This window comes from Thalassophryne amazonica, chromosome 22 (assembly GCF_902500255.1).
Source record: "Thalassophryne amazonica chromosome 22, fThaAma1.1, whole genome shotgun sequence".
NCBI classification, from domain to species: Eukaryota; Metazoa; Chordata; class Actinopteri; order Batrachoidiformes; family Batrachoididae; genus Thalassophryne; species Thalassophryne amazonica.
Window position 1 is genome coordinate 7511684 of NC_047124.1, and position 22144 is coordinate 7533827.

General features: G+C 41.0%; 1 protein-coding gene across 2 annotated transcripts in view; it reads left to right on the forward strand.

Annotated features, from left to right (window-relative positions):
* acss3 (acyl-CoA synthetase short chain family member 3) overlaps positions 1-22144 on the forward strand; it is a 68759-nt gene that overhangs the window by 45775 nt on the left and 840 nt on the right. For both annotated transcript variants that reach the window (XM_034163804.1, XM_034163803.1), the window contains 6 exons: positions 11464-11559; positions 14715-14778; positions 16933-17014; positions 17226-17348; positions 17430-17529; positions 17618-17793. In XM_034163804.1, coding sequence (XP_034019695.1) covers positions 11464-11559; positions 14715-14778; positions 16933-17014; positions 17226-17348; positions 17430-17529; positions 17618-17793 — 641 coding nt within the window. The remainder of the gene's footprint in view (positions 1-11463; positions 11560-14714; positions 14779-16932; positions 17015-17225; positions 17349-17429; positions 17530-17617; positions 17794-22144) is intronic.

The following is a 22144-nucleotide window of genomic DNA, read 5'->3' on the forward strand; positions in this document are numbered from 1 at the left end:
AGCTACAGCATCCAAAGTTGTCTTCAATGAGGATGTAAAACTATTGACGAGATACTTTATCTCACTTACAGAGTTTAGGTAGCTACTCTGCACTGTGTTGGTATATGGCATTAGAGAACATAAAGAAGGAATCATATCCTTAAACCTAGTTACAGCGCTTTCTGAAAGACTTCTAGTGTAATGAAACTTATTCCCCACTGCTGGGTAGTCCATCAGAGTAAATGTAAATGTTATTAAGAAATGATCAGACAGAAGGGAGTTTTCAGGGAATACTGTTACGTCTTCAATTTCCATACCATAAGTCAGAACAAGATCTAAGATATGATTAAAGTGGTGGGTGGACTCATTTACATTTTGAGCAAAGCCAGTTGAGTCTAATAATTGATGAAATGCAGTGTTGAGGCTGTCATTCTCAGCATCTGTGTGGATGTTAAAATCGCCCACTATAATTATCTTATCTGAGCTAAGCACTAAGTCAGACAAAAGGTCTGAAAATTCACAGAGAAACTCACAGTAACGACCAGGTGGATGATAGATAATAACAAATAAAACTGGTTTTTGGGGTTTCCAATTTGGATGGACAAGACTAAGAGTCAAGCTTTCAAATGAATTAAAGCTCTGTCTGGGTTTTTGATTAATTAATAAGCTGGAATGGAAGATTGCTGCTAATCCGCCGCCTCGGCCCATGCTACGAGCGTTCTGGCAGTTAGTGTGACTCGGGGGTGTTGACTCATTTAAACTAACATATTCATCCTGCTGTAACCAGGTTTCTGTAAGGCAGAATAAATCAATATGTTGATCAATTATTATATCATTTACTAACAGGGACTTAGAAGAGAGAGACCTAATGTTTAATAGACCACATTTAACTGTTTTAGTCTGTGGTGCAGTTGAAGGTGCTATATTATTATTCTTTTTGAATTTTTATGCTTAAATAGATTTTTACTGGTTATTGGTGGTCTGGGAGCAGGCACCGTCTCTACGGGGATGGGGTAATGAGGGGATGGCAGGGGGAGAGAAGCTGCAGAGAGGTGGTAAGACTACAACTCTGCTTCCTGGTCCCAACCCTGGATAGTCACGGTTTGGAGGATTTAATAAAATTGGCTAGATTTCTAGAAATGAGAGCTGCTCCATCCAAAGTGGGATGGATGCCGTCTCTCCTAACAAGACCAGGTTTTCCCCAGAAGCTTTGCCAATTATCTATGAAGCCCACCTCATTTTTTGGACACCACTCAGACAGCCAGCAATTCAGGGAGAACATGCGGCTAAACATGTCACTCCCGGTCCAATTGGGGAGGGGCCCAGAGAAAACTACAGAGTCCGACATTGTTTTTTGCAAAGTTACACACCAATTCAATGTTAATTTTAGTGACCTCCGATTGGCGTAACCGGGTGTCATTACTGCCGACGTGAATTACAATCTTACCAAATTTACACTTAGCCTTAGCCAGCAGTTTCAAGTTTCCTTCAGTGTCGCTTGCTCTGGCCCCCGGAAGACAATTGACTATGGTTGCTGGTGTCGCTAACTTCACATTTCTCAAAACAGAGTCGCCAATAACCAGAGTTTGATCCTCGGTGGGTGTGTCGCCGAGTGGGGAAAAACGGTTAGAAATGTGAACAGGTTGGCGGTGTACACGGGGCTTCTGTTTAGGGCTACGCTTCCTCCTCACAGTCACCCAGTCGGCCTGCTTTCCCGGCTGCTCGGGATCTGCTGGAAGGGAACTAACGGCGGCTAAGCTACCTTGGTCCGCACCGACTACAGGGGCCTGGCTAGCTGTAGAATTTTCCACGGTGCGGAGCCGAGTCTCCAATTCGCCCAGCCTGGCCTCCAAAGCTACGAATAAGCTACACTTATTACAAGTACCATTACTGCTAAAGGAGGCCGAGGAATAACTAAACATTTCACACCCAGAGCAGAAAAGTGCGGGAGAGATAGGAGAAGCCGCCATGCTAAATCGGCTAAGAGCTAGTAGCTGCGCTAAGCTAGCGGATTCCTAAAAACACACAAAGTGAATAATGTGTAAATAATTTAGAGGTGATTCAGCAGAGGAAGTGCTTTAGTTAAGGCACGTGAAGATTACACTGTGAAACAAATCGTTATCTAGTTAACTAGATCAATCTAACTGCGCAGATTAAACAGCTAACAGATACAGCAAACACCGCTGTGCTCCGGAACAGGAAGTGATACAATACCGCAGTGAGAGCCAACCACCAGTAGAGGCCAATATACCCTCAAACATCTCAGTCAATCACCAGTACACTTCTAAAATGCAAGAGTGCACAGGCGAGCTCAGTACCCCAAAAAGGCCCGGAAAACTCCAGAGAACTGGCACAGCAGATGCCGGAGGAACACCCTCACAAGCGCTGACCAGATCAAGAACACCCTCTGGGAGGCAAACAGCTGTAAACTGAACCATTTTCAGAAGAGACTGTTAGTGATTTGACCTTCGGAGCTTCTTTTTGAATACAGAGCTGCTCTCCTGGTGCCGACTGAGAGTTTGTGATGGAGCAGGAATGATTGGTGTGCTCGTTATTTCCATGTGCGGCGGGCTCAGTCATTCCTCAGCCGCCTGCTGTCAGCCAATGTGCTGATTCACCGTGCCGCTCGCATTTCCTCCTGCACCATCATCACGTTGTTCAGACATATTTATACCTCTAATTCTCATCGATGTACCTACACAGGCATTAACCTACTTACCCCCAACAACCCCAACATGCAGAAAACCGAACCCAACACCCGCTTCCCCCCTCGAGTTGCAAGCAGTGTGAAAAAAAAACGTCATTTTGAAGCCGGATAATAATCTGTGTGCTATTTTAAGACCCGAGTGCCATTGGCAGGGGGGTGGAGAGGGGTGATGATGAAGGTTGCTGATGTCACGAGTGTTGCCTGGCAACAAATGTGTGTTTCCAGTTGGCAGCGTTTGGCTCCCGAATAGTGGCGGACGGCGTGCTGTGGGAGCTGCCAGCTTCTCTTTTTGCATCGTCATTTTTCTGTCTCTTCACTACAAAAATAAACACAGCTTTAAAAGTGAACTGGACTTTTGTCAAATCATCCGTCCCTTGACCGTTTGTTCCTCAGCCGTCACCGAAGTATTTCTGGTTTTCCATACACCCGTCCCTTCCTGGAAAATAGAATTTGGGACATTTTGGTGCACATCTTCATAATTCAGAAGACTTTAACTAAGTCAATAAATAGTTGGGTGAAGATAGATAAGGTTTCTAACGTTAAAACAAATGAGCTGAAATGCAACCCGTAACCCTAAATCCCAGGAGTGGCTGCGTCGTGGTCATGTGACTCCTGTGCTGTGGCTGCCGGAGCTGATGGTGACGAGCAACGGCACAACAATACAAGGCCTTTCGGTAGAGTTCTACTCTGCAGAGAATACACACTGAAACGATTTTTTTCCCCGAAGATATGTTGAGATTAGGAATTTGATTCAAAAAAATTTTGAAACAGTTCTCGACTGGCATCCATTCTCAATTCAATCGGGTGTCATCAGCGTTGCCATCTTTTCCTGATAGTTTATTTACTCCTGCATCCTGCCATCACCTGCGACATCAAGGATAAATGACCAGATTAAGGAGTAAACAAACACTCCTGTATAGAGTCCGACTGAAACTGATTTTTTTGGGGCCGATACCAATAGTGGGACTTTTGATGATATATACATAAAAAATGGCAGTGATTCCTAATATTTCATTATCAAACCCTTTTGACAAAATAATGTAATTGAGACTTGATATTTTATAGTTGAACATGAACTTCATTATCAGTAGAAATACAGTAGAACCGACAACCAACCCATTGTCTCCAATAATTCCCTCTTTTTACCTTCAAATTAAAGTGATAAAGTTCCTACTTCTTCTTTGGTTTATTCTTCTGACTATATTACTGTGCTGTGTAGTATTTTTGTGGACATATTTTGATATAAATGGATGTATTTTCAGTCTTCTAGCTGCACAAGATTCACCACCAACCATAGCCTTGTTTGGCTTCATTGTTGAGGTGAGCCCATGGCATCACCGGGGATTCCCTTAAGGTTTCCTGACTCCCTGCACAGGGAACAGTTGGGTCCATATTTGAAAATGGTATTTTCAGCACAACCAGGTGTACACACAAACCGAATACTGTTATTTCTCTTTCTTTGGAGGTCCACATCGATGGTATCACTTGCTCATGCATTCTTCAAACAAACGCCTCCTGGTCTGTCCTTCACAGTCAAGATTCCCAACTCCTTATACAGCTTGGAATTACCACTAAGCCGTGCACTACAGTTCCTCTGGATGATATTCGGAATGCCTTCTGACTACAACCCCTGGCAAAAATTATGGAATCACCGGCCTCGGAGGATGTTCATTTCAGACATGACACAAAACTAAAGTCATTTCAAATGGCAACTTTCTGGCTTTAAGAAACACTATAAGAAATCAAGAAAAAAATCTTATGGCAGTCAGTAACGGTTACTTTTTTAGACCAAGCAGAGGAAAAAAATATGGAATCACCTCAGTTCTGAGGAAAAAATTATGGAATCACCCTGTAAATTTCATCCTCAAAACTAACACCTGCATCAAATCAGATCTGCTCGTTGACATTGACCCTGTGCCATGACATTGACCCTACGTGTCTTTTTGCAAGGAATGTTTTCGCAGTTTTTGCTCTATGGCAAGATGCATTATCATCTTGAAAAATTATTTCATCATCCCCAAACATCCTTTCAATTGTCCAAAATATCAACGTAAACTTGTGCCTTTATTGATGATGTAATGACAGCCATCTCCCCAGTGCCTTTACCTGACATGCAGCCCCATATCATCAATGACTGTGGAAATTTACATGTTCTCTTCAGGCAGTCATCTTTATAAATCTCATTGGAACGGCACCAAACAAAAGTTCCAGCATCATCACCTTGCCCAATGCAGATTCGAGATTCATCACTGAATATGACTTTCATCCAGTCATCCACAGTCCACGATTGCTTTTCCTTAGCCCATTGTAACCTTGTTTTTTTTCTGTTTAGGTGTTAATGATGGCTTTCGTTTAGCTTTTCTGTATGTAAATCCCATTTCCTTTAGGCGGTTTCTTACAGTTCGGTCACAGACGTTGACACCAGTTTCCTCCCATTCGTTCCTCATTTGTTTTGTTGTGCATTTTCGATTTTTGAGACATATTGCTTTAAGTTTTCTGTCTTGACGCTTTGATGTCTTCCTTGGTCTACCAGTATGTTTGCCTTTAACAACCTTCTCATGTTGTTTGTATTTGGTCCAGAGTTTAGACACAGCTGACTGTGAACAACCAACATCTTTTGCAACATTGCGTGATGATTTACTCTCTTTTAAGAGTTTGATAATCCTCTCCTTTGTTTCAACTGACATCTCTCGTGTTGGAGCCATGATTCATGTCAGTCCACTTGGTGCAACAGCTCTCCAAGGTGTGTTCACTCCTTTTTAGATGCAGACTAACGAGCAGATCTGATATGATGCAGGTGTTAGTTTTGGGGATGAAAAATTACAGGGTGATTCCATAATTGTTTCCTCAGAATTGAGTGATTCCATATTTTTTTCCTCTGCTTGGTCTACAAAAGTAACCATTACTGACTGCCACAATCTTTTTTCTTGATTTCTTATAGTGTTTCTTAAAGCCAGAAAGTTGCCATTTGAAATGACTTTAGTTTTGTGTCATGTCTGTGATCTGCTTTTTTTCTACAAAATTAAACAACTGAATGAACATCCTCCGAGGCCAGTGATTCCATAATTTTTGCCAGGGGTTGTAGGAGTTCAGAATCCAGAAGATCTGATGTCTCATGGTCTGTTATGTTAAAACTGATTCAAATTTGGTTAAAAAAGTAAAAGAAAAAAGTGTATATGCATAATTTTTGGGTTAAACATATTTTGTTGACTAGAGCTGAAACAACTAATCGAGTTAATCGATTAAAATCAATTATTAAAATAGTTGTCAACTAATTTAGTCATCGATTAGTTGCTAAATAACTTTGTTTTACCGCAGATGTTTCATTTCGTCCATATAATCAACCGAGCTTTGCTTTGAATCTTGAACCAATGATGGAGTGCTTCGAGATGCTGTTTCGTTGGTTTCATTTGTTTTATTTTGCTTTATCTTAATTCTTTTTCCTCACTAAAACCCTAAAGAGCAAATGTCTGTGAGGAATATTTACCTTTTTTATGTTAAACTGACCTGTTATGGTCTTCTGAAACAGTTGATAGTTTCAAAAATTCAAATTTATTAATTTATATAGCGCCAATTCACGGCAATATCGTCTCAAGGCGCTTCACAACATAAAAAGTTAAAAATTTAAAACACAATAAAAACAACCATAAGAAAAAAACAGCAGTAAAAAAGTACAAGATTAAAAACACATCATAACACTAATGATAAAACAGGGAAAATAAATGAGTCTTTAAACGTGATTTAAAAGTCTCCACAGTGTCCGACTGCCGAATGCGTGCCGGCAGATCGTTCCACAGAGCTGGGGCACGGTAGGAGAAAGCTCTGTGACCGGCAGACTTCTTATTCACCCTGGGAACACACAGAAGTCCTGCACCCTGAGAACGCAGGGCCCGAGCTGGTACATAGGGGCTTATCAAGTCAGCCAGATAGGGAGGTGCAAGTCCATGAACAATTTTATAAACTAAAATCAATACTTTAAAATCCGATCTTGCAGAAACAGGAAGCCAGTGCAGCGACGCCAAGATTGGCGTAATGTGGTCAAACTTTCTGCTCCGTGTCAAAAGTCTGGCAGCAGCATTCTGAACCAATTGAAGACCCCTGATCCTGGACTGCGGTAAGCCAGAGAATAGAGCATTACAATAGTCCAATCTAGAAGAGACAAACACATCAATCAAAGTCTCAGCATCAGCCATAGACAGAATAGGACGAATCCTCGCTATATTTCGCAAATGAAAAAAGGCAGTCCTTGTAATGTCTCTAATGTGGAGATCAAAGGACAATGCAGGATCAAAAATTACTCTAAGGTTCCTCACTTTATCCGTATGATGTATAACACATGTATTTTATGCTAACGCTGATGCTAACGCGTTAGCACATCTATGGCGTTTTCATTGTTAAAGTTAGCATTAAGCTGCTGGCATTTCAGCATGTTTGTGCATTTGTTTTCTGTATAATTAATGGCTCAGCGTTTGTTGTGGTAAAAGAGTCAAATGTATTACAAATTATAATATTTTTAATTTTTTTTTATTTATATATTAATAATAATAGCAACAACAATAATAGTAATAATAACTAATAATGCTACAATACAATTTACAATACAGAGAAAGAGACATGAGTCACATGTGTCATTGTGAAATGACCACATAGTTTATAAGTTATACGGAGAATATTGCACATATAATGAGTCAGACTACAGTTTTTGATTTAGGTTTTATGGTTAACTGGTTATGCTAATTGCTCATATGCAGCAACAAAAATACCTCTTTTTTCACCATATATTTTACAACATTTATATGTTTCAATGTTGTTTTATGACAACTCAGCACTTTGATAAAGCAATGCCATTTGAAATAATTATTTTTGTTCTTTATTATAAACTGTTTTATTCTTTATTATTTTATATTTCAACAAGCAAGGGACATTTGACGAGTTGTTGATTTTCAAGTATTTTAAGTTTTCAAATAATGTTCTGTTGTTAAATAAAGTGATGGAAGGAGAGAAAAATTGTTTCTCTGGCACATTTTTAAAAAATTCCCCACTAATACCATTAATTGATTAATTGTGTTGAAACCCCATCAGATTCATCGATGATCCAAATAATCGTTTGTTGCAGCCCTATTGTTGACCTCCAGTTTACTTGTCTGCATACAGGCACCTTTTACCGCAGGTTTTGAAAAGATTCCAGGATGCGCTTCTTGTAATTAAATTTCTTCCTGGGTTATGCTACCCACACGCCCCGTAGGCCTCCTGTGGGAGACGCGGTACGCTCTAGCATTGTCTCTGCACGTAGCGTTGTTGTAAAAGCTGCAGTTGCTCAGTCGGGGCTCATTATGGAGCCGCAGAGACAGCCGCGCAGATGTTGAGACTCTTCTAATTACATCTCCTAGAGTGGAGGTGGCGTGTTTGCGTTACCTCGATGTTTACCGGCGGCTGTTGTCGTCAGGCTCGCTAACCCAGGAACTCATTTGGCATTCGTCACAAACCACATTAGCATTTGAGGTTTTGTTATCACCAGACGGGGGGATAACACTGCAAGTTAAGCAGTGAAATTGCCTGCACATCCTGCCGTCATCTTCAGTTGACAGAATGAGTTTGTCCCTGAAATGGTTGGAGTCTGATGCGCCATCGTGCACGCGTGTTTTTACCTGCGAGTGGTGCCTCAGCAGACTGCCAGTGTCGATCTTTCTCTGAGCTTTTAGTTTCCAGCACAGAATCTTTGCAGAACTAATCCCACGGGTTTACTGATGGAAGATTTGGACCAGAACTTGCATAGAAAAAAAAAAACCCCAGGAAAAAAATATGTAATGGAGACTGGCACATCTCCTGCAACTACCTCCCCCCTTTTGGTAGATCTGCAAACAAGATCGCACTCGTATAAAACATATTTGTGTGTCCAGCCAAGTAATTTGGAATCTGTTTCCTCTCACACTCCCCTCACGCTGGTTTTCTGAATGACCTTGGGTTCGAGTAGCGTGTTTGCTTCCTGGCTGAGTTACCGTAGCTTGTGACGAGCAGCAGCCCTGCTGTGGATTTATGTGTGATGTACAAAAAAAAAAAAAAAAACAAACACTCACAAACAGGTTTTTTGTTTTTCCCAGCAATGAGTTAACCTGGTGAAGTCAGAAATTTCTGTCTGTGCAGAAAACTCCTTACTTGATACCAAGTGAACATTATGTGGTGAGTTTGGAAGCACATGTTCCTCATGCAAGGATCTATGTTTTGTTTTTATTCTGAGCTCAGATTATATGGTGGCCATAAAAGTTGGTGCGTATGTCCCTTTATGTTTGATATGGTTTATCACGTCCTGCCTACTGTGCTGTCAAAGCCTCGTGGTCAAAGGTCACCGCGGTGGTTTTATAATGTCTCACGTTTCTTTGGGTTTTGACCCTGCCCCCTGTGACATCTTAAAAACTCTCAACACGGAACCTAAAGTGCATGACATCTTGGATCCCTGCATGAAAACTGTTTTTTAATTTTTGACCTAGACCTTTTTTGAATAATGACACAATCTGTATTTTTTTGGTCTCCACCCTGTTTTTAATTGCAGTGGCAAAACTCTCGTGGGCACCGTATCAGCTTATGCATCGCTAATCAACTACGGTCCATTACATCACAAAAAAAGAAATTGCCAAAATAATTTGCAGTCAGTTGTTACCATTTTCTGTACACGGAAATGGCACAGCAACGCGGCAGATTGTTTAGTTCTGTATTGACGGCTTTCCATGTTGCTGTGTGTATTTTGGCCGATGTCAACATGGTTTTGTGAAACTCCCCTCGAATTAAAGCTGACAGTTTGTTCTTATTGTTTGTTTTTCCGGCAGGAAACTTCGATCTGGATCACCGTCTGTATAGATCTTGCATTGAGACCGGTTGTTTTTCAGGCGTTTTGTTGTTGCCTGACTTTCGGTTTGTAGAGTTGCAGGAACAGCTTGGTGGTTTCTTTTTTGCCCCTTCCCTCCAAGTTGCAAGTAATGATCTCAGCTCTTGGATAGCACCTCCTGAGCTGACACAGAGCCGCGATATTGCTCCCCTTTCGGATCTTCCCTCCCGCTATGCATTCATCTCCAAGAATACGGCTCTCGGTGGCCGAGCTCATTTCCAGCAGCTCCGGCGAAGATTGATTTGTTTGCGTGTGGAGGCGAGGAGATGGAGAGAAAGGACAGAAGTGGGAATAGATATGACGGTGTGCTTTTATGTGGGGGCAAAGTTTCAATGGGTTGGACAATCGCGCACACCCTGTGATCGACTGCAGCCCGCGCCATAGCCCCGCCCGGCGTGACTCCACTGCCAGTTTACCCGCGATGCGTTTTAGTGTTGAGCTGTTTTATTGTGTTGACTTTGTTATGTGTTTAAGTGAACACAGGTGGCTGACGGACGAGAAGTCGTGTTACTTTAAGGCAGCAAATCAGTATTTTCATTATCATTCATGCATTTATTTCCTGTATTTTCATGATCAATCACTGTTTTTTGGAGTTTTACATCACACCTGTTGAAACATTCCTGATATTTGAATCAAAAGATAAAGATAACCTAATTAATTACCAGCCATAATTCTTTTAATTTTCCCTTTTCCTTTCTTTTTCTTGTCTTCCTTGCTCCCTCTAGGGGGCGCCACAGCAGATCAACTGTCTCCATCTCACCCTGTCCTGTGTCACACCACCCACCTCCCTCAGCACATCCATAAACCTCCTCTTCTCCTCCTAATTGGTGGCTTCATCCTCAGCATCCCTCTCGCTATATACACTGCGTCCCTCCTGTGGACATGTCAAAACCATCTCAATTTCACCTCTCTGACTTTGTCTCCAAACTGTCCTACCTGAGCTGTCCCTCCGATATGTTGATTCGTAATCCTGTCCATCCTCATCGCTCCCAAAGAAAATTGCAGCATCTCCATCTCTGCCTCCTGTCTTTTTCTTGGCGTCACTGTCTCCAACATAGCTGGTCTCACTACTGTCTTATAGTCTTTCCCCTTCACTCTTACAGATATTCTTCCGTCACAATTCTCCACCCACTCCCCCTGTCTTCATGTCTCTACCACACTCTCCGCTTTGGACAGTTGACCCCCAAGTATTTAAACTCATCTACGTTCTCCACCACTACTCCTTGTAACCATATAGTTCCACCGGCTCTCTTTTATAAAAAATATACTCGACTGACCCATTTTCATTCCCCTTCTCTCCAGAGTGTATCTCCACATCACCAGACTAGTCTCAACCTGCTCTCTACTCTCACGACAGATCACAATGTCACCTGCGAACGTCATAGTTCATTGAGACTCCTAGCAGATCTCGTACAGCAATCTGTCCATCACCACTGCAAACACAAAAGGACTTGGAGCCGATCCTTGATGTAATCTCACCTCCACCTTGAATGTATCTGTCTATTGTGCAACTCACCGCTGTCACACTGTCCTTGCCCATATCCTGCACTACCCTCACATTCTTCTCTTCCACTCTAGACTTTCCCATGCAAATCTTGACACCCTGTCATAAGCTTATTTTAAATCCACAAATGCACAATACAGCTTCTCCTCACCTTCTGTATACTTCTTCACCAGCACTCTCACAGCAAACATTTCATCTGTAGTGCTCTTTCTCAGCATGAAACCATATTGCAGCTTTGCACATCACCCTTATTCTTAACCATTGGTACTAGTACTACTTCTCCACTCCTGAGGCATCCTTTCGCTATCCACTTTGCTTGTGTTTTTTTCAATGAATTTTACAGCTCTCCTATGTAAAAATATTAATGTAAAGCTTTGGATTTCTCAACAGAAACTGGCTCAGCCATTAGCTGCACCTGTGTTGGTCTCGGGAACTCTCTTTGGCCACCTGCAGGGCAGGCTGGGAAACCTGTTCCAGGTTACAATGGTAAGAGTGTGGTGATAAACTTCATTGCATCGCTAATGATTATTAGCATTATGCAAAAAATGTTAGGCAACCCAGCGTTTTTCATAGAGTTTTCTCTAGATTTCTCTAGATTTTTTCATGTTTGTCAGTTAAAAAAAAACATCTATTAAAGGAACAAACCAGATACACTCACTCATCTTCAACTGCTTATCCGGAATCCAGTTGCGGAGGCAACAGCTCTATTAGGAGACCCCAAACTTTCTTTCTGGGGTCACGTTAACCACCTCTGACAGGGGGATCCCGAGGCATTCCCAGGCCAGTGTGGAGACATCATCTCTTCCTTGGGGTCCTCCCAGCTGGACGTGCCTGGAACATCTTGCTAGGGAGGGACCCAGTGGGGCATTTTTACCAGATGCCCGAACCACCTCAGCCGGCTCCTTTCAATGCAAAGAAGCAGCGGCTGTATTCCGAGCTCCTCACGAATGACCGAGCGTCTTGCCCTATCTCGAAGGGAGACCCCAGCCACCCTTCTGAGGAAGCTCATTTCAGCCTCTTGTACACGCGATCTAGTTCTATGGGTCATGACTCAGTGTTGCGGAAAATGTAGCCAGTCAACATTCTTGCTCCAGACAATGTGTCTAAATTTTGTAGCAGCAATCAATCGTCCAGAACTTTGCCTTGGAAAAATATCCAGAGATTCAAAGAAATTCTTGTTGTATCAAAACAGCAGTTTATTTGCCGGCAAAGGAGACGCTTCACAGTCTTCAGAAAAAAATCCAGCTTGTATCATGGACAACAGGGTGACATGCAGTTCTATACATTTTCGGGTATCATTGTTTCCACCCAAAAATGGGCTTTCAAGTCAACAGTTTTTACATCAACCAAAACAGATGTTTCTGACTTCATTATGAAAAATGCAAATAAATGTACATCTTGGAATCCACCCAGTCGGCAAAATGCAAATAAGCTTACTTCTTGGAATCCATCCAGTCAGTGGGGTTACTCTCGGTCAACATGCAGGTGATATCATGGAAATTTACCAGGTCAGGGCCTTTGTCTCTGATTCAGCAGGCCCTGAATCATGGATATTTACCCTTCGTGTTAATCGAGTGTTTAATCCAATATCAGAATTTAATGCTTTACTCAAATTACACCCTTACAAAATACATAACAATGTCTATAATGCACATTGAATTCATCTTCTGGCAGTTGTATTTTGTGCAAAATAACATGAAAATTCAGTAAGGTATATCTTATATATTATATTCTAATTCTAAGGTGGAACTATGCTAGTATAGTAAGGTATATCTAAAAAGGAAGAGTAAAATAGAAGAGTAGAAAAGAGTAGAGTAGAGCCACTTAGGTGCCTGGTCTTGAGAACCAGGGATGGTAGGTTGAAAAGCTTTTTTTATCCCATGGGAACTCTCCCTACCCACCCAAGCGGCTCAGGAAAAAAAAAGGTATAATAATAATAAATAATAAGACATAAGAAAGATAAGACATCATATATATATAACTTATATTTAAATATAAAGGGTAATAAACAACATATACAATAAATATGGTACTATATAATATACAGGAGTAGGTATTAAAACCTAAATATTAATACAGGAGAAGATTGTAGTATAGGAAATTTAGTATGTAGACTAGTAGTAAAAATAAATAATAGCTAGTAGGCTAACCTATAAATCTGTTATTTTATTGTAGAAACAGAAGCTATGATGTAATGTGTATTGGTATCTATCCAAAGTAACTGCTAGCATACTATAGGAAAAAAAAGCATAATCTATATGCTATCAAATGGAAACCTAAGAACTTAGGTACTATATGTTGATATCTTTAAAAAGAACACATAAATTGATGAATCATTAAAAATCTACACCATGTAAAATAAAATTGTAAATAATGAAAATAAGCTAGTTATAGTTAGAAGAGCTAAATTAGCCGTTAATAAGCCAACCGTACCCAGTAAGCTAACACGATAAACAAAAACAGTAATTAGTGTATAAAGTATAATAGTGTAGTTAAACCTACAATAACGGTATTAACAAATACATATAAAATAAATGTGGACAAAAGTATGAATTAATGTGGGTTATCAAACAGAAAAGAACCAATTATTTTGTAAGCTATGATAAACGGTGCTACAGCCAGCTAGATAATTAAGCTAACGTTAGCTGTTAGGTATAACTAATTGTACCCCACTCCTCCAGTATTTCCATAAAATAACATGTTTAACTTCATTTGGATATATCAAGTGTGTGTTCAGTAAGAACTATTACCTAATGTTTGTGCAGAAAATATATAAGTATGTGTATCTAACCTTGTGCACAGATTATATATGTATACTACCACATAGCATTAGCAGGTTAACATAAAATGCTTCATTAGCTCATCGCTGTTCTCTGATACAATTACACCACACCAACCCTCATGACCATAGCTGAGAGTAGGAATGAAGATTGACCAGTAGATCGAGAACTTCGCCTTTTGACTCCCTTTTCGTCACAACAGTACAGTAGAGCAAATGCAACACCGCCCCTGCTGCGCCGATTCTCCGGCCAATCTCACGCTCCATTGTCCCCTCACTTGTGAACAAGACCCCGAGGTACTTGAACTCCTTCACTTGGGGTAAGACCTTATTCGCAATCCATCGGTTTCCTGCTGAGAACCACGGCCTCGGATTTAGAGGCGCTGATCCTCATCCCAGCTGCTTCATACTCGGCTGTGAACCGACCCAGTGAGTGTTGGAGGTCACAGACTGATGATGCTAACAGGACCACATCATCTGCAAAAAGCAGTGATGAGACCCTGAACCCACCAAGCTGAAGACCCAAACCAGAAAACATGATGATACAAATACAACACATAAGATAATAATCACTGAATAATGAGATCAACATGGTCTTGAAAAATCCACAATATTTCAGTTTTAAATGTAAAGAACCATGTTTCTTTTTTTTTTTTTGTTATTATTATTTTTTTTTTTTAAGTCATTAATGCTTAGCACTTTATGGTATATTGTCATTTTTATGTTGTTTTTTTTTTGCTATGGTTTCGTTTCATGAATTTAAGAAAGTCTAATCATGCCTATTTTTTATTGTATTGTTTTTCTATTATAAAGTCAAATTTTCTGAGTATTTAATATCGCTGCACTGTTCCCTTTCTGTTAGTCACCGTGATTGATGATAACATGAACGAGGTGTCGCCGAAAACCCTGGGAAATATTGTGGTGAGGTAAGCTCACTGCTTCCACACGTACGTGCCTTTAAAACCACATCATGTCACTTTGGACGTGCTAATCAAATTTTAAAATGCATTATTTGGGCCATTAATCATGGTAATTCTGCGTCGGACAGCCGGTGAGTCGCTTTCATGCAGAGCTGCAGCTCTTTAACGTCCAACCTGCTGCGTGTCTGTTATCGCTCTCGAAGTTCGCTTCCCGGCTCTTTGGAATGGCTCATGTTGACTGGTGAGGGCATTTCCAAGGAATCCGTGTGCGTGCAAGGCATTCTGGGATCGCAAAATGTAGAGATTTAAACAGACAGGAACAGCTGCGACACTTAACCTCGTGTAAGTTAGCAAAAAAAAAAAAAAAAAGAAGAAAAAGGTCTCTTGTCGTCTTTGTTTAAAGGCGCACCCATAAGTTTAGCCGTGTTAAGTGCTCAAAGGTTGTTGGCAGAAGAAGAAAAGCAGTCTCAAATTACCCAGCAGCCAGTGTTCTGGTTCTGTCACCTTTCATAAAATGTCCAAATTCTCTGATTTTTAGCTTCTTTTTCATTTTCTGGTTTCTGTTCTCCTCTCAAAGTATTAAGATATTTGAAGACATTGCCTTGGGGCTTCGAGAAACAATATATTCACAATTTTTCTGAAATGTTTGGGACAAAACAATCAATTAATTGTCAAAGTAATTGACAGACTAACAGATATTGATAATATTCCTGTTTATTGTTTTTGAGGTATTGTGCTAGCATGGTGGAGATGGTTTCATTCACTGCATTTGTTTTTTTAAACTTGTTTTTTTGCCAAAGCCTAGGAATTATTATATATTAGCTCTGTCCAGCTGTGTGTTTTTGTGTTTTCTTTGTGTTTTTCGGGGGGGGGGGGGGGGGGGGGTTACTAGCCAAAAGACTGCTAACCCTGTGTCATGACGCGCCGTATGTTGTAGTCGCCGGCGGTCTCGCCGTGGTCTGTTTGTTGCGATATCTCAAAAACTGTCTAACTTTTTTCTAATTTGGCAAGAGCATAATATGGCATAATATTGACATTGTTCCCGTCTAAAAATCGTATTTGTAGATTCATTCCTTTGGACGTGGCGGCCATTTTTATGCCAAAAATAGCTATTTTGAGTACTTAAAAGTAATTTTCAAGGTAATTTTGTCAAGGGCGTAATATGGGTCATTGACAAATTTTATGTAAAAAAAATGGTCATAGATTTGTTCATTTGGAAATGGCGGCCATTTTTATTGCTGAAAACAGACAACTTGGGTATTTGGATCCAATTTTCTCAAAAACTGTCCAATAACTTTTCTTTTAATTTAACAAAGGTAGAATATTGGAAATTGACATTCTTCCCATCCCAATATTTGTTTGGAAATGACAGCCATTTTTATGCCAAAAATGGCCGTTTTGTCTTGGGCTTTAATTGAACCGGTAACCCACAGGGCCCTTGGCACTGTTTTTTTTTTTTTTTTTTTTTTTTTTTAACACATGATAAATTGCATCAGATATTCCTAAACATTGACAGATCCGACTGGATTGCTAAAAATATTAGCGCTGTAAAAGAAGTGTGAGTGCACCCTTAACATGCACAGCAGCACTGGTCACAAAATATACTCAACATTACCCACGCTACAACTCTCCAACTAGCGGCACATAGCTAGCTGCAATACATAATCTGTTTTTTGTCTGCTTTTTTTATATAAAATTCTGCTGTATTGAAGTACAACCTGTCCTGAAAACAGATGCTGAATAATGCACTCTTTTTACAATTTTTATTTATTTTTTATTGGTACCACATGCTAGCTGAGTAGCTACCGTGGTTACAATGTTCTCCATGAAATTATGGTGTTCACATTAGCTATCCATCTATATATATGTAAAATATAAAATATCAGTAATGGCATCTTCTAAACCCTTGGGAGTTATATTACAAAATTCTAATGAACAATCTTTAACTGCGGTAAAATATTTATCCTGCATGAATTGTTCATTTAAATTATGTATACCATACTATGAGTGTTTTAATAATTTCACCTTTATAAAACTGTAACTTTGTACTCCTGCTTCTCTTTAATATTTGCTTTGTGTTTTTTTTGGTTTGTGGTTATAATGTAAATGGGAAATTTCTTCACAGAAATTAAATCTTTTTTGTTTTCCCTCCCCGTCAAGGCTTCCTTTACCACCTGGTGCTGCGTTGTCACTGTGGCAGAACCGCGATCTGTTCAGGAAGCTTTACTTCACCAAGTTCCCAGTATGTTATGTGGTCGTTTCCTCACAATCACTTACTTTTTTGGATGTGAAGTCAGAGTCGAAATAAAATCTGAGGCAACACAAAGTGGCAGCAAGTTCATACATGATGATGTGGGCTGAGGTCGCCCTCTTGTGTTGAAATATTTTATTGCAGGAGTAGTAGTTTAGGGTTTCTGACAGACACATACACACATTTCCTTTTTGGTCACCAGGGTTACTATGACACCATGGACGCCGGCTTTATGGACGAGGAGGGTTTCATTTACATTATGTCGCGTTCTGATGATGTCATCAACGTGGCCGGCCACAGGCTGTCCACGGGAGCGCTGGAGGAGGTAGGACGGAGTGCAGAACTTGTCCTCATCTTGCTTGTGGGTGTGACTGTGTGTATAAATGTGTGTGTGTTTTTTGTTTAGGCTGTGATGCAGCACCCGGCGGTGAGCGACTGCGCCGTGGTCGGCTTAGAGGATCCTGTGAAGGGTCACGTCCCGTTGGCTCTGTGTGTCCTCAAGAATGGTGAGAGAGAAAACAAACAAACAAATAAACAAATGTGCAGTTGTCCGTTTTCAACTGTTTTTGTTCTTGTGATATTTGTGTGTTTCAGGTGTGGAGAGGAAGGAGGAGGACATCGTTAAAGAGGCAGTGAAGCTCGTCCGGGAGGCGATCGGCCCGGTCGCTGCCTTCAGAAGAATGTTTTTTGTTCAGGTTCTGCCCAAGACGCGCTCAGGGAAAATCCCTCGATCCACGTTGGCGAATCTAGTCAACGGCAAACCTTATAAGGTACGATACACACCTGAGTTATTTAAAAAACAAAAAAATAAAAATGTTGAACTAGTGACTACTTGGAAACAAAGGAACAAAATTTTAAGAAACTCAGAACATTGGTTCTCAAACTGGCTAGAACGCCTCCGCTTTGAGTATTTCATGAAAATTTGGACTTTACATTAATTTGGGGGCATCACTAGCTATTTTTTTTTTCATAGTAATTTTACTCACATTTTTCAAAAATTTTATGGGGGGGGTATAAGTTCTTAAACTTAATAAATAAATAAATAAATAAAAGTAAGACCCTTCGGCTGCTCCCTTGTTTTTTTTTTTTTTTTGTTTTGTTTTGTTTTACTTAACGTCGCCACAGCAAATCCGATGTGGTTCTGCATGTTGATTTGGTAGAGGTTTTACACCGGATGCCCTTCCTGACACAACTCCACATTACATCGAGAAATGTGGCAGGGGTGCATTCATTTAATAATTCAATTTAATTTCAATTTATTAATTTATATAGCACCCCAAGGCGCTTCACATGATTCACAACACAAATTAATCTAAAATCAAAATTAAAAGCAAGAAAAGCACAGTAAAAAGATAAAACACAGTAGAATAAAAAGAAATTACAAAGCAAACACAAACAGATAAAAAAATTAATGATAAGAAAGTCTAAAAATCTCCGTGTCAGACTGCCGAATAACAGCAGGTAGATCGTTCCAAAGAGCCGGACCACGGTAGGAGAAGGCTCTATACCCCACAGACTTTTTGTTCATCCTCAGAACACACAGAAGCCCTGCGCCCTGCGAATGCAAAGGCCTCGCAGGTACGTAGGGCTTAACCAAGTCCGCCAGGTAGGAAGGTGCCAGTCCATGAACAATTTTATAAACCAACAATAAAACTTTAAAATCTGATCTGGCAGAAACGGATGCCAGAATGGGAGTAATGTGGTCAAACCTTCTACTTTGTGTCAAAAGTCTGGCAGCAGCATTCTGTACCAACTGAAGTCCTCGAATGCCAGACTGCGGCAGGCCAAAAAATAAAGCATTACAATAATCCAATCTAGAAGAGACAAACGCATGAATCAGAGTCTCAGCATCAGCCATAGACAGGATGGGGCGAATCTTTGCTATATTTCTCAGATGAAAGAAAGCAGTCCTCGTAATGTCCCTAATGTGGAGGTCAAAGGACAACGTAGGATCAAAGATTACCCCAAGGTTCATCACTTTGTCAGTATGATGTATAACACATGAACCTAGGCTAAGCGCCAGCTGATCAAATTGATGCCGATGTCTTGCTGGACCAAGAACCATCATTTCAGTCTTATCAGAGTTCAAAAGTAGAAAGTTGCTAGACATCCAACTTCTCACTGCTGCAAGACAGTCCTGTAAAGATTTTACGTGGACAGGATTTCCAGCAGCTGTCGGCATATACAACTGAGTATCATCAGCATAATGAAAAGCAACCCCGAAACGCCGCAAAATGTTCCCAAGGGGTGCCATATACAGGGAAAAAAGCAGGGGACCCAGAACGGATCCCTGCGGAACCCCGAACTTCATGCCCTTAAAGTCAGAGGTAGTGTCATTGCACAAAACACAATGGGAACGACCAGACAGATAAGACGTCAGCCATGCAAGAGCAGTTCCAGTAATCCCGAATGTTTTCTAGCCTATCAAGTAGAATATGATGATCAACTGTGTCAAACGCAGCACTGAGCTCCAACAACACCAGTGCTGTAGTAGTATCCGAGTCCACTGCTCGCAGAAGATCATTAAGTACTTTAATAAGTGCTGTTTCTGTGGAGTGATGTCTTCTAAAAGCAGACTGCAGTGGCTCAAAAAGGTCATTCTCAGTAAGATAGTCCACAAGCTGCCGTGAAACCACCTTTTCCAGCATTTTAGAGCAGAATGATAGATTTGATATCGGCCTATAATTTTTCAATACACCAGGATCAAGATTAGATTTCTTGAGTAGTGGTTTAACCATGGCAGATTTAAAACAATTCGGAACAGATCCAGAGTTTAAAGAAAGGTTAACAATTTCCAGCACAGTCGGCCCAAGAATGGGCCAAAGATCCTTAAACAATTTTGTTGGTATAGGATCAAATAAACAAGTTGTGCTTCTAGTAGACATCATGAATTTCGTCAGCACACCTTGTGAGATACTGTTAAATTCCGTGAATCTAGGTAGCACCTCAGTGGTAGTCCCCAGCTCAGTAGCTGAATACAATGACTGGACCAAAGTATGCTGAGATGTGCTCAACCTAATATCTTCTATTTTCTTTTCAAAATAGTCCAGAAAGTCCTGTGCTGAAAAAGGAGAACGACCAACAGGTGGCTGTCCATGAATAAGAAATGCCACCGTATCAAACAAGAACTTTGAGTTATGCTTGTTTTTGTTGATCAATTCAGAATAATACGCCTGCTTCGTAGCCAATAAAGCATGCTTATAATCTAAAATAGCTTCACGCCACGCAAGGTGAAACACCTCAAGTTTGGAACTATGATCATTTCCGTTCCAACCCTCTAGCCTTCTGCCTAAGGTCACGCAAATAACTGTTGAACCAAGGTGTCTGTGCTTTGGGAAGGCGTGGCTTTAATAGAGGAGGCGCAGTCTTATCAAGTGTGGTTTTTAGCACTAAAATTCAGGCTATCTGCAAGACTGTCTACTGACTGAAATTTCATCAAGATTGAAGTTAGGATTTCAGGTAGTCTCGCTTCGAGTTCAGTCAAAGTTGAAGGTTTAATACGTCGCCGCAATGATAGGCAAGGTTGTTGCTCCACTAAACGCGGCAGCGTAATTGTAAACCTAATAAGCGAGTGGTCAGAGACCGCTCATGCAAGAGGCAGGATGTCGATATTTGTGACAGCAAGGCCACGTGCAAGAACCAAATCCAGAGTATTACCACTGATATGCGTTGAACCATGAATGAACTGCCGAAATGCTAGTGCATCCATGATTTCCATAAATGATTTACCAAGGGGATCAGAGGGCTTATTTATATGAATGTTAAAGTCACCAATAATCAAAATGTTGTCTACACTAGTTTAAAGACTAGAGATGAACGCGCCAAATTCATCTAAAAAATCAGAATATGGGCCAGAAGGCCTATAGACAGTGACAATGTAACATAGCTGATTTCCAGTTTTATGACCTTGGCAGTACTTAGCATCATGGGCATAGTGGAGAATCAGATGCTCAAATGAATTATATTTCTGACCCCCAACAGTTACTAAAGTAAACCTGGATTTATAAATAAAAGCAACACCCCGGCCTTTCCTCACATCATGTGAAACGTGACTAAAAGTGTACTCCAGTAGGCAGGCCTCATTCAGAGGAAGGACAGCTGTGGATTTAATCCAGGTTTCACATAATCCAAGCATATCCAGGCGATGATCCACAATTAAGTCATTCACCAGCAATGACTTCAGAGACAATGACCTGATGTTAATGAGACCCAAACTAAGGATCTCGGTGGGATCAGCTGATTTTAACGAAGTCATGCGGAAGTTCAGCTCCTCAGCAGCCAGTGACGCAGCGTGTTTCAGCGGCCGGAGGAGCTCAGGTGAAACGCCACATCTGCGAGCCTGCAGACGACAGCACCGGCGTAAAAACTCCGCAGCCCGGCAAGAGGCAGCAGCAGGAAGCTGCGGCACAAACGGGCACAGCTTTAGCGGAGCCGGTCCGGTCATCAGAGAGGACAGTTCAGGAGCAACAGGACGAATCCAGCAGCCTCTCATGCGCAGCACACGCTCCCACGCCCAAAAATATCATCCATCTCACAGGAGGCGAGGATCAGACCCTCTAGTGAAGGCTGCTCCGCTTTCCGTGCCTTCTAAAGCGCCTCCTCCGGAGAGGAGCGCAAGGAAAACGGAGCAGGTGGAGCGGGACGTCCGTGAGCACAGGTGGCAGAGCAGGGCGGGGCCCTCCCAGTCCGGACCCAGATGACAGCAGGGGCTCACAAAGAGCATTAATGTCCAAGAGAGACTGACGACCATACACAAGCAAGGCAGAGGTGTCCCGGCAGAACACACAGAGCAAAAACACAGCAACAAATAGCAAAAAACTCGACGAGCGGTAAACACAGGGCTGACGGCATGCCAAACACACAGGCGCCATCTTGCCACCAAATAATGAATAATAAATTGTATGTTTTTACTTTTGAAAACATTTTTAAAACTTGGTGACAACTTTGGTGCAAATTTGGGCTCATCATTAAATAATGCACTATTTTATTATTATTATTATTATTATTTACAATAAGATGTTCAAAGATGACACTAAATTATGTGGTATATCTTAAAAAAATATTAGATTAAATAATACACAAAACAGTGTTCACAGATGACATTAAAGTATGGAACATACC